At 45.3% G+C, this 13,196-nt stretch overlaps 1 protein-coding gene across 1 annotated transcript; it reads left to right on the top strand.

Annotated features, from left to right (window-relative positions):
* The first annotated feature begins 10,029 nt into the window (after positions 1 to 10,029).
* On the top strand, positions 10,030 to 11,935 carry LOC125511433 (GDSL esterase/lipase At5g37690). The gene is made up of 4 exons (XM_048676805.2): positions 10,030 to 10,395; positions 10,499 to 10,629; positions 10,795 to 11,046; positions 11,275 to 11,935. The coding sequence occupies exons 1-4, from the start codon at positions 10,140 to 10,142 to the stop codon at positions 11,764 to 11,766; spliced, it is 1,131 nt and encodes a 376-aa protein (XP_048532762.1). The 5' UTR covers positions 10,030 to 10,139; the 3' UTR covers positions 11,767 to 11,935.
* Positions 11,936 to 13,196: the final 1,261 nt, after the last annotated feature.

Below are 13,196 nucleotides of genomic sequence, written 5' to 3'. Positions count from 1 at the left end.
TCCCTTCCTTCATATCAATAATCGCACCAACCGTTCTAAGGAAAGGTCTACCAAGAATAATAGGGCAAGAAGGATTGCAATCTATATCAAGAACAATGAAATATACGGGCACATAATTCCTATTTGCAACAATAAGAACATCATTAATTCTTCCCATGGGTTTCTTAATAGTGGAATCCGCAAGATGCAAGTTTAGAGAGCAATCATCAAAATTACGGAAATCTAGTAAATCACACAAAGTCTTGGGAATAGTAGAGACACTAGCACCCAAATCACACAAAGCATAAAACTCATGATCTTTAATTTTAATTTTAATAGTTGGTTCCCACTTATCATAGAGTTCTCCAGGGATAGAAACTTTCAACTCAAGTTTTTCTTCATAAGATTGCATCAAGGCATCAACAATATGTTCGGTGAAGGCTTTATTTTGACTATAAGCATGTGGAGAATTTAGCACGGATTGCAACAAGGAAATACAATCAATTAAAGAACAACTTTCATAATTAAATTCCTTGAAATCCAATATAGTGGGTTTAGCAACATCTAGATTTTTATTTCTTTCAATCCCACTTTCATCAATTTCATCATTAAGATCTAAATACTCCGAATTTTTAGAACGCCTTCTAGGTAAAGGAAGATCATATTCAGTTTCATCAAGATTCATATTGCAAAACAAAGATTTAATAGGGGACACATCAATAACTTTTAGATCTTCATCTTGATTTTCATAGGAATTGGAGGAGCACGCTTTAATAAAGGCATCTTTGGAAGCACGCATCCTAGCGGTTCTTTCCTTGCACCCATCAATGGAAATTCTCATGGCTTTGAGAGAATCATTGATATCATGCTTAGGAGGAATAGATCTAAGCTTTAAAGAATCAACCTCAAGAGAAATTCTATCAACGTTTCTAGCCAAATCATCAACTTTAAGAAATTTCTCCTCAAGCAAAGCATTAAAATTCTTTTGTGAATTCATAAATTCTTTAACACTATTCTCAAATTCAGAGGGCATCTTATTATAATTTCCATAAGAGTTGTTGTAGGAATTCCCATAATTATTAGAAGGATTACCAGAATATGGCCTAGGATTAAAATTCCCTCTATAAGCGTTGTTACCAAAATTATTCCTACCAACAAAATTCACATCCATAGATTCATTGTTATTCTCAATCAAAGTAGACAAAGGCATATCACTAGGACCAAAAGAAACACTCTTAGTAGCAAATAATTTCATAAGTTCATCCATCTTTCCACTCAACACATTAATTTCTTCTATCACATGCACTTTTTTATTAGAAGATCTTTCAGTACGCCATTGAGAATAATTAACCATAATATTATCTAGGAGTTTAATTAGTAGCATCTCCTAAAGTGATTTCCATAAAAGTGCCTCCCGCGGCCGAATCTAAAAGATTTCTAGAAGCAAAATTCAATCCGGCATAAAAAAATTGTATGATCATCCACAAAATTCAAACCATGAGTAGGGCAATTACGATCATTAATTTCATTATCTCCCAAGCTTGTGCAACATGTTCATGATCAAGTTGTTTAAAGTTCATAATATCGTTTCTAAGAGAGATGATCTTAGTGGGAGGAAAATACTTAGAGATAAAAGCATCTTTGCACTTGTTCCATGAATCAATACTATTTTTAGGCAAAGACAAAAACCAAGCTTTAGCACGACCTCTAAGCGAAAAAGGAAATGGCTTCAATTTAACGACATCATTATTGACATCTTTTTTCTTTTGCATATCACATAAATCAATGAAGCTATTCAGATGAGTAGCGGCATCTTCACTAGGAAGGCCGGCGAATTGATCTTTCATAACAAGATTCAACAAAGCAGTATTAATTTCACAAGATTCAGCATTGGTAAGAGGAGCAATCGGAGTGCTAAGGAAATCATTATTATTGGTATTGGTTAAGTCACACAATTTGGTAGTATCTTGAGCCATCGCGACAAGCAATCTAACACACGAGCAAACAAAAAGCAAGCAGGCAAAAGAGGCAAATGGAGAGGGAGGATAGAGAGAGAGAGGGCGAATAAAACGGCAAGGGTGAATTGGGGGGAGAGGAAAACGAGAGGCAAATGGCAAATAATGTAATGCGAGAGATAGGGATTGTGATGGGTACTTGGTATGTTGACTTTTTGCGTAGACTCCCCGGCAACGGCGCCAGAAATCCTTCTTGCTACGTCTTGAGCTTGCGTTGGTTTTCCTCGAAGAGGAAGGGATGATGTAGCAGAGTAGCGTAAGTATTTCCCTCATTTTTTGAGAACCAAGGTATCAATCCAGTAGGAGGCCACGCTCAAGTCCCTCGTACCTGCACAAAACAATAGCTACTCGAAACCAACGCGATTAGGGGTTGTCAATCCCTTCACGGTCACTTACGAGAGTGAGATCTGATAGATATAATATTTTTGGTATTTTTGGTATAAAGATGCAAAGTAAAAAGTAAAAGCAAAGTAAAAAAAGCAAAGCAAGATTAAAGTGATGGAGATTGATATGATGAGAATAGACCCCGGGGCCATAGGTTTCACTAGTGGCTTCTCTCAAGAGCATAAGTATTCTACGGTGGGTGAACAAATTACTGTTGAGCAATTGACAGAATTGAGCATAGTTATTAGAATATCTAGGCATGATCATGTATATAGGCATCACGTCCGTGACAAGTAGATCGAAACGATTCTGCATCTACTACTATTACTCCACTCATCGACCGCTATCCAGCATGCATCTAGAGTATTAAGTTCAAAACAGAGTAACGCCTTAAGCAAGATGACATGATGTAGAGAGATAAATTCATGCAATATGAAATAAACCCCATCTTGTTATCCTCGATGGCAACGATACAATATGTGCCTTGCTGCCCCTTCTGTCACTGGGTAAGGACACCGCAAGATCGAACCCAAAGCTAAGCACTTCTCCCATGGCAAGAACTACCAATATAGTTGGCCAAAAGAAACGAATAATTCGAAGAGACCTGCAAAGATAACCAATCATACATAAAAGAATTCAAAGAAGATTCAAATATTATTCATAGATAGACTTGATCATAAACCCACAATTCATCGGTCTCAACAAACACACCGCAAAAAGAAGATTGCATCGAATAGATCTCCACAAGAGAGGGGGAGAACTTTGTATTGAGATTCAAAGAGAGAGAAGAAGCCATCTAGCTACTAACTATGGACCCAAAGGTCTGAGGTAAACTACTCACACTTCATCGAACAAGCTATGATGATGTAGAAGCCCTCCGTGATGACGACCCTCTTCCGGCGGAGCTCCGGAACAGGCCCCAAGATGGGATCTCGTGGATACAGAAAGTTGTGGCGGTGGAGTTAGGTTTTTTGCTCCTGTTCTGATCGTTTGGGGGTACGTGTGTATATATAGGAGGAAGGAGTACGTCGGTGGAGCACCGAGGGGCCCACGAGGCAGGGGGCGCGCCCTAGGGGGGGGGCGCCCCCCACCCTCGTGACCTCCTCTTTGATCCCCTGGAGTAGGGTCCAAGTCTCCTGGATCACGTTCGGTGAGAAAATCATGTTCCCGAAGATTTTATTCCGTTTGGACTCCGTTTGATATTATGTTTATCCGAAACAATGAAATAGGCAAAAAACAGCAATTCTGGGCTGGGCCTCCGGTTAATAGGTTAGTCCCAAAAATAATATAAAAGTGGAAAATAAAGCCCAATATTGTCCAAAACAGTAGATAATATAGCTTGGAGCAATCAAAAATTATAGATACGTTGGAGACGTATCAATGAACGTGATGAAAACTAGCTTGACGATATTCCCATGTGTCCTCGGGAGCACTTTTCCTTATATAAGAGTTTGTCCAGGCTTGTCCTTTGCTACAAAAAGGATTGGGCCACCTTGCTGCACTTTATTTACTTTTGTTACTTGTTGCTCGTTACAAATTATCTTATCACAAAACTATCTATTACCACTTATTTCAGTACTTGCAGAGAATACCTTGCTGATAACCGCTTATCATTTCCTTCTACTCCTCGTTGGGTTCGACACTCTTACTTATCGAAAGGACCACGATAGATCTCCTATACTTGTGGGTCGTCACATGGCTGTGGCGGCCGCCCTCGCCGGGGGTACGCCAACGACGGGTGGTTGCCGCCCTCGAGGTGCGTCAGCACACCCTCGAGTGTGCGGCCGGGGACGCCCCACCACAGACGGCGCCCCTCGTTGTTCTTCATGCCGCCGACCACCGACGCGCCATTGGTGGACGCCAGCCGCTGCTGCTGATGGCATTGGAAGTACGCCGCCCAAGCCTCGTGGTTGTCGGCGACGTACTGGGGGAGGGAGAGCTGGGCGTCGGTAAGGGGAGGCGCGCACGACCTCGACCTAGTCGGTGAAGTACGAGGGTTTAGCCACGGCGTCGGGCAACGGGGAAATGGGCACTCCCCCGTTGCTGAGCTTCCAGCCCGTCGGCCCGGCACGCATGTCCGGCGGCGCCGGGATGTTCGCCTGGAACAGGAGCCAAGACTCCTATTCACGGAGCGAGCGGCGGTCGAAGCTGTTGGCCGCCGCCTCATCTCCGGGGAAACGCTCGGCCATCGGGAGAGGGAGGGAGAGTGAGGGCTCGACGGCGGCGCTCGGGAGAGGGGGGCTCGGCGGCGGTTCTCGGGAGAGGCAACACATCAAGAGGAAACTTGATATTATTGCAATTCCGACAAGCATATATTCCTCCCTCATAATAATTTTCAGTAGCATCATGAATGAATTCAACAATATAACCAGCACCTAAAGCATTCTTTTCATGATCTACAAGCATAGAAAATTTACTACTCTCCACATAAGCAAAATTCTTCTCATGAATAATAGTGGGAGCAAACTCAACAAAATAATTATCATGTGAGGCACAATCCAATTGAAAGTTAAAATCATGACGACAAGTTTCATGGATATCATTATTCTTTATAGCATACAAGTCATCACAATAATCATCATAGATAGCAGGCATGCTCTCATCATAATAAATTTGCACATCAAAACTTGGGGGACAAAAAATATCATCTTCATCAAACATAGCTAACCCAAGCTTGTGGCTTTGCATGTCATTAGCATCATGGATATTCAAAGAATTCATACTAACAACATTGCAATCATGCTCATCATTCAAATATTTTATGCCAAGCATTCTATGTAATTATTCTTCTAGAATTTGAGCATAATTTTCCTTTCCATCATACTCACGAAAGATATTTAAAAGATGAAGCGTATGAGGCAAACTTAATTCCATTTTTTTGTAATTTTCTTTTATAAACTAAACTAGTGATAAAACAAGAAACTAAAGACTCGATTGCAAGATCTAAAGATATACCTTCAAGCACTCACCTCCCCGGCAACGGCGCCAGAAAAGAGCTTGATGTCTACTACACAACCTTCTTATTGTAGACGTTGTTGGGCCTCCAAGTGCAGAGGTTTGTAGGACAGTAGCAAATTTCCCTCAAGTGGATGACCTAAGGTTTATCAATCCGTAGGAGGCGTAGGATGAAGATGGTCTCTCTCAAGCAACCCTGCAACCAAATAACAAAGAGTCTCTTGTGTCCCCAACACACCCAATACAATGGTAAATTATATAGGAGCACTTGTTCGGCGAAGAGAGGGTGATACAAGTGGTATATGGATAGTAGATAAAGGTATTTGTAATCTGAAATTATAAAAACATCAAGGTAACTAATGATAAAAGTGAGCGTAAACGGTATTGCAATGTGTTGAAACAAGGCCTAGGGTTCATACTTTCGCTAGTGTAAGTTCCCTCAACAATAATAACTATCCCTCAACATGCAACAAAGAGTCACTCCAAAGTCACTAATAGCGGAGAACGAACAAAGAGATTATGGTAGGGTACGAAACCACCTCAAAGTTATTCTTTCCAATCAATCCGTTGGGCTATTCCTATAAGTGTCACAAACAGCCCTAGAGTTCGTACTAGAATAACACCTTAAGACACAAATCAACCAAAACCCTAATGTCACCTAGATACTCCAATGTCACCTCAAGTATCCGTGGGTATGATTATACGATATGTGTCACACAATCTCAGATTCATCTATTCAACCAACACATAGGACCTCAAAGAATGCCCCAAAGTTCTACCGGAGAATCACGACGAAAATGTGTGCCAACCCCTATGCATAGGTTCATGGGCGGAACCCACAAGTTGATCACCAAAACATACATCAAGTGAATCACGTGGTATCCCATTGTCACCAGAGATACGCACGGCAAGACATACATCAAGTGTTCTCAAATCTTTAAAGACTCAATCCGATAAGATAACTCCAAAGGGGAAACTCAATTCATTACAAGAGAGTAGAGGGGGAGGAGAAACATAAGATCCAACTATAATAGCAAAGCTCGCGATACATCAAGATCATGCCAAATCAAGAACACGAGAGAGAGAGATCAAACACATAGCTACTGGTACATACCCTCAGCCCCGAGGGAGAACTACTCCCTCCTCGTCATGGAAAGCACCGGGATGATGAAGATGGCCACCGGAGAAGGATTGCCCCCTCCGGCAGGGTGCCGGAACGGGTCTAGATTGGTTTTCGGTGGCTACGGAGGCTTCTGGCGGCGGAACTCCCGATCTATTGTGTGTTTTGGAAGTTTTAGGGTACGTGAGTATATATGGGTGCAGGAAGTACGTCGGTGGAGCTTCGGGGGCCCCACGAGGCAGGGGGCGCGCCCTAGGGGGGCGCCCCCCACCCTCGTGAGCACCTCCCTTGGCTCCTGACGTGGGGTCCAAGTCCATCCGGTAGCTTTCCTTCCAAAAATAACTTCTCCAGCTGATTTCGTTCCGTTTCGACTTCGTTTGATATTCCTTTTCTTCGAAACACTGAAATAGGCAAAAAACAGCAATTCTGGGCTGGGCCTCCGGTTAATAGGTTAGTCCCAAAAATAATATAAAAGTGGATAATAAAACCCAATATTGCCCAAAACAGTAGATAACATAGCATGGAGCAATCAAAAATTATAGATATGTTGGAGATGTATCACTCCTCCCGATGGCATTCCATCCGGATGTCTTCACCTGGGCCTTGGATGACCTCCTCCACCCGACCTACACCCTCCACCACCGGCTCGTCTGCCCCTTTGGCAACAACCGATCAACTTGAGCTTTTCTTCACCATTTTGGCGTTTTTCTTTAGGTAAAATGTGAAATGTTTATTTTCATTAATTAGTAAGTTATTAGTTAGTTGTTGTTTGGCAATTGTGTAGTATGTGAGAAGATCGAGGATATTAAATATGAAATGTAGACCATTTTCGTATGATATGAGCTTGTGGAAGCTATTATATGATTTGAGTAGTGATGATTTTTTGCTGCATATATGCGTCAAGTGATGTGATGTTTGCTATAGGTTATATATGTATTTTGTATGATGAATTTTGGTATGTTGAAAAAGAGACAAGAGATCTTTATGTGATGATGGTGAGCCTTCTAGGTTAGAATTAGTTGCTAGCTATTTAGTTAGTCATTTATATATGCTGCTATATGTGTCACATGTCGCATTATGTTTTTTATTAATAATGGCATCTTTGTATGGTTTTATGAAGATGGATGGCAGTAGGGGATGGAACAGGTTGTTTCAGGCGCACTCAGCAGGTGGTTCTGCGAAGTGGGCAAAGATGAAGGAGATCACTTCATGGCATGTCACCTATAAGGATATGGTGGACACGGCGGAGTACGCGATCATATCTCTTAAAGAGGAGGAGCAGCGGGGCATGATTGAAAAATATGGCGAGTTGGCCATTAGAATGGATGTCCTTCTCTGAGCGATGGACGAGGCAATGTTCGATGTTGTCGATTAGTCATGGCGCTGGAAATACTACCGCTCTCGCACTCCCACCAATTTGGTCCAGACATGCCCTGGAATGACCTGGTGCCAGAGATGGGAGACCGCCTGGATCGACCGAGACGTATCCCTGACAACGCCTCGGAGGCCGCCGCCCTGCGCCACTGTCCATGCATCCATGCAAAGTCGTCTCACCGCCCATACATTGGAGTTGCTACTTTAATGTTGTAGTGCATATATAATGCCAGAACTTGGAGTTCATGATAAATTATATCTTACAACATGACTTGTGCGGAAGGCTCTCACCTTGTCATAACTATTCGCATAACATATATTTCTACAATCCAGTGCAACAGTCGTAGCCATCATCAATATTTATAATGACAAAATTCATAAGAAAAACTATCATGGTCATAATTTACAAGTCGACAACTAAAGTTGATAAAAAATTACCAACAAAAATTATTGATACTTTACCATAGCCTACGTAACCAAATTCTTAGAAGTAAAATCGTATATAGATATCCAACAGTTTATCCCTTTGGTGGACGAGCCTTTCATGCTCAATCCTTTGTTCTTGCAGATAAAATCTTCAACAACAACACCCTTCGATGGACTAAGTGTTTCAAAGCTACATCACCATAATAAGCATTTATGAGAATCCTCAAATAGTGCATATGTCCTCTGAATCTATCAGTTAGAAAAACCACATGTACATGTCCATCAACCACTCATACATAAGGTCTCATATATTACTCCAATCCACCAATTACACATGAAGAAGCGACCATAAAAAATATTCATCAAGAAAGGCTATCACTTGTGTGTACTACAATCTGAAAATAATAGATTATTATCTCTCTTTCTTTGCCCCCAATCCAAAATGGACCAAGTCTCACGTATCAGCCAAATTGAAATGACAAAGCTTAAATATGATCTATAATTGTATTAGTAGTCAAATCATTTCCTAAAATAATTCCACAGGATTAACAGTCATTGAATTACTTGGATTTTGTATGTGGGGTGGATGAGGCCAAAGAACGGGAGCTCACCATCATTTTGCCTTGGGACTCCATTCCTTCTCGTACAGGCCCCGATGGCACTCGGAACCATGCACGTCTCCTCTTCGCCATGTCCCCAGCCGACACTCATCCCCCGAACAGGCCGGCTTCATCCCCATCCCATAGGAGTCCGCTAGTATTGAGAACGACTCCTACCGCCGCCTCTGTCTCCGGGGAGGTAGATGCGCATGCGAGAATTGGGTGTGGGGGAGTGGCAGATGGTGAGAGGGGCAAGTGCAGGTCTCGATTCAGCCAACGAGGGCTCAAACCCTAGCGCTTCATGTAAAAAGAGAGGACTAGAGCGGGCAGACGAGAACGTTGACTCAAACAGATTTTTTTCAGATCCCATTTTGCTCGTTGGAGGGAACCTGCACGCCGATTTGAAACTGTGTAATGTCCAATTGGCCCCTCAAGCTAAGAAATACTACACAAAATCGGGGGTAGTAAAATGGATTTGCACCATCCAATCCCTTTGATTTAACGACCCATATTCAACGGATGCACCCATCTTATAAGGGTTCAGCCGTGATTGTCCTTGTTCTGTACTCCGCTTTATAATTAATAAGACTGGTTGCATGCATTACAAGTAGAATCCGGGGTTGAATCTCGTTTTTGATTTTTTTTTTTATCCAAAGATGGAACTGAACAAACACAGTTCCCAACCCAAACGTAACGCTCTATAAACCTGACTATTAACAATCCTTTTAGTAAAGAAACTGGTTTAACTAAAAATCAGGTAAAAACTTGTTTTCTACAAACTCAACGGTAAGATTTAATATCCGAACAACCACGTTGGGCTGACCAACTAACATTACCTTAATCGGAATCAGTGTTGAGTACTGATGAAATAGCTAAATATGGCCCCTAGCGAGATGTACATTCGCAAGGCAGGCATGGAGACAGGCCATGAAATGAATGTGAATGGGAGAAGCAACAGCCAAGAGAGCCGAAGCAGAGCATGCCCTAGCTGAACAGAGCAGGACAGAGGAGGCTGAAGCATAGCATTAGCATATGAGCATGGGCCAGACGGTCCACACACGCACAGAAGCCAGCCGTCCGATGTGCCAGCAACGGTTGGATCACTTCCCGACGACAGGGCTGTGCGGGGCCCGTCTGTAAGTGTGCGTGCGTGCGTGAGTTTAAAGAGCTGCTGTGCAGGGGAAAGGCGTGCTGTCCCTCTTCTTCCTCCTTTCTTCCTGTACTTGTTCTTGATGAGCTCTGTATTGGATCCTCAGCTGAGTAATAACTCTTGACTAGATTGATACAATGAAGGGCGTTGTTGCTGGCCTTGTCATGGTGCTCAGTGCTCTTGCCGGGTTCCGGCCTGGCAAGACGGCGAGAGCTGTGCCGGCGATCTACGTGCTCGGGGATTCGTCACTGGACGTGGGCAACAACAACTACCTGCCGGGGAACAGTGTCCCAAGGGCCAACAAGCCCTTCCATGGCGTCGACTTCCCTGGACCCGGAGGGCCAAGGCCCACCGGAAGGTTCAGCAATGGCTACAATGTGGCCGACTTCATTGGTACGTCAGTCAATCGATCCATCATATCAATTGTTGGTAGAAAGTGATATCATTAGTTGGTAGAAAATGATGATTTGTTCGTGAATGTTACTCATGGATGCAGCCAAGAATCTGGGGTTCGAGAGGAGCCCTCCTGCTTATCTGTCGCTGAAAGCTCATCGTCGTCTGATCGGCACTGCTCTGCTCAGAGGTGTAAGCTATGCTTCTGCAGGAGCTGGGATTCTCGATTCGACGGTAAGTACTAATTAATCCACTGCTTAGAGGAGTAGTTTCAAACCAGTTAGTATGAAGTCGAGCCAGATCGAGAGATCTGTTCTCCTTTTGAAGACTGTCAATGTATTGTAATTGGTCCTTGCTTAATTCCTCAAAAATTTGGTCCGTGCTTCTGGCCGGATGCAGGGCGCCGGAAACAACATCCCGTTGTCGAAGCAGGTCCAATACTTCCATTCGACAAGAGCGGCGATGGAGGCCAAGCTGGGCTCCGCCGTGGTCAGCGACCTGCTCGCAGAGTCCTTCTTCCTCATGGGCATCGGCAGCAACGACCTGATACAGTTCGCCATGGCGCAGCAGGCCAAGAACAAGTCGACCACACAGAGCGACGTCGCCGCGCTCTACGGCAGCCTCATGTCCAACTACTCCGCCACCATCACGGTACCTTTAATTAAGCGTGCGCGGGCATGAGCAATCTGCTAGTACAGTTATTTACCTCGTTGAACATCCATCCATCCCGCATTATTCCTCCAGCTCACGTGGAAACACAAGCCAACCAAAGTTGTTTCGTCGCCGACATCATGTCAAGACCAGCCAGCTGCTAGGTTAGGTACTAGTACATGCTTCATCGTGGGCACCAACCCATTTCTGTTTTCTAATACTATGCAGGATCTGTACATGATGGGCGCGAGGAAGATCGGCATCATCAACGTTGGCCTGTCCGGGTGTATCCCAATGGTCCGCGCGCACGACGCGACCGGCGCATGCAACGACGGCACAAACGAGCTAGCGGCCGGGTTCAATGGCGCCCTCGAGTCCTTCCTCGCCGACCTAGCGCCCAGGCTGCCGGGCCTCGCCTGCTCCCTCGCCGACGGCTTTGCCCACAGGCAAGCCCTCATGGCTGACCCGCAGGCTCAAGGCTTCGTGAACGCGACTAGCGCGTGCTGCGGGAGCGGGAGGCTCGGCGGGGAGGCCGGTTGCCTGCCCACCTCGAACATCTGCGGCGACCGTGATGGCTACGTCTACTGGGACTGGGTGCACGCCACACAGCGGGCCGCTAAGATTGCGGCCGATGCATTCTTCCATGGCCCGGCGCAGTTTACCATGCCTCTTACTTTCAAGCAGCTGGCAGAGAAGAAAGGGGCGGACCTAATGGAATAATAAACACCCGGTGTCCTCGTAAAATTTGTCATTATCATGTGATTGTGTATGCCTTGAATCATACCCAAAAGCCAGAAAGTAGTAGGTAAGTAATTATTACTTTTGTGCTTAAATGGGTTTGTAATACAGTATTTAGGGCAGTAATGCTACACCTACGAAATTTGTGTTACATGTTTAACGTAATCGGCCAGCTGGTGGATTAGAATTGGAGGATTGGGGAGGAAGGAGCCCACCCCCTTGAAAATCAGGGGGGAGAAGTGTTAGTTAGGAAGTTTACGTAGATGTTTTAGGTAGGCTTTGTTAAACTGTATATTGTTAGGATATAGGAGGTTGTTAATATTGTATCTATCTTCTGTAACCAACTGTATCTTGTGCCCTAGTTGCACCCTATAAATACATCCTGAGGCCACCAGGTTTGGTGCGCCGATCCAATCTCTATCTCTCTCGTTTCACATGGTATCAGGCCTTCTCGCTTGATCGCATCATGGACTCTCCCACGGCTTCCGCCTCTTCTTCTGCTACCCTAACCACGCTCTCCCTCCCTGCCGCCTTCAATGGCCCGCCGGCCTCTGCCGTTCCTCCTCCCTCCGCTAGCCTTATCACCGCCAAACTCACCACCTCCAATTTTCTTCTCTGGAAGGCTCAAATCCTTCCTCCTCTGCGTATAGCTGGCGCCACGGGCTACGTCGATGGCACGCTTCCTGCCCCCGCCAAGCTTCTGGACCCCGATGACAAGGGGGTGTGTGCTCCCAACCCGGAGTATGCAACCTGGTTTCGCCAGGACCAAATCATCCTCAGCTACCTCCTCGCCTCTCTCTCTGACGAGGTGCTGCAGCAAGTGCATCAGCTGGACACCTCTCGGGCCATCTGGTCTCATGTCGAGGAGATGTACACCGCCCACTGCCGCGCCAGTATCGTCCAGATCAAGCTGGACATGGCGGTCTTCAGGAAGGGCACCTTGTCCATGGCAGATTATTTTGCCAAGATCCGCGCCAACGCTGACCAGCTTGCAGCCGTCGGCCGCCCCATGCGTGAGGAGGACATCATCACCGCTGTCATCACCAGCCTCGACAGCGACTACGAGCCCCTCATCACCGCCTACACCACCCGTCCCAAGGGTATGTCTCTTGGTGAGTTTTACTCTCATGCAATTTCCTTCGAACGGCGCCGCGAGTACAATGCTTCTGCCTTCATCTTCAACATGGCGGCTCCTCTGCCAACTACGTCGCCCGAGACCCCAACGGCAACACCAACAACTCCAATTGGGGCAGGGGCAACTACCGTGGCAAGGGCCGCGGTAACTCCGGAGATCGCGGCAACTACAACAACAATTCTCGCGGCGGTGATCGCGGCAACTACAACAACAATTCTCGCGGCGGTGATCGCGGGAACCGCGGTGGCGGCGGCGCGCGCCAACAAGGCGACTTTGG

The sequence above is a fragment of the Triticum urartu genome, chromosome 5A (assembly GCF_056163025.1).
Source record: "Triticum urartu cultivar PI428250 chromosome 5A, HENAU_Tu73, whole genome shotgun sequence".
In the NCBI taxonomy this organism is placed as follows: domain Eukaryota; kingdom Viridiplantae; phylum Streptophyta; class Magnoliopsida; order Poales; family Poaceae; genus Triticum; species Triticum urartu.
This window is presented reverse-complemented; position numbering and strand designations above follow the sequence as displayed.

Excerpts from the sequence above, each read along its gene's own strand:
- LOC125511433 (XM_048676805.2), top strand. The coding sequence starts at position 10,140 with ATGAAGGGCGTTGTTGCTGGCCTTGTCATGGTGCTCAGTGCTCTTGCC. Across the intron at positions 10,396-10,498 it reads CAATGTGGCCGACTTCATTG|CCAAGAATCTGGGGTTCGAG; the intron begins GTACGTCAGTCA and ends TCATGGATGCAG. Across the intron at positions 11,047-11,274 it reads ACTACTCCGCCACCATCACG|GATCTGTACATGATGGGCGC; the intron begins GTACCTTTAATT and ends AATACTATGCAG.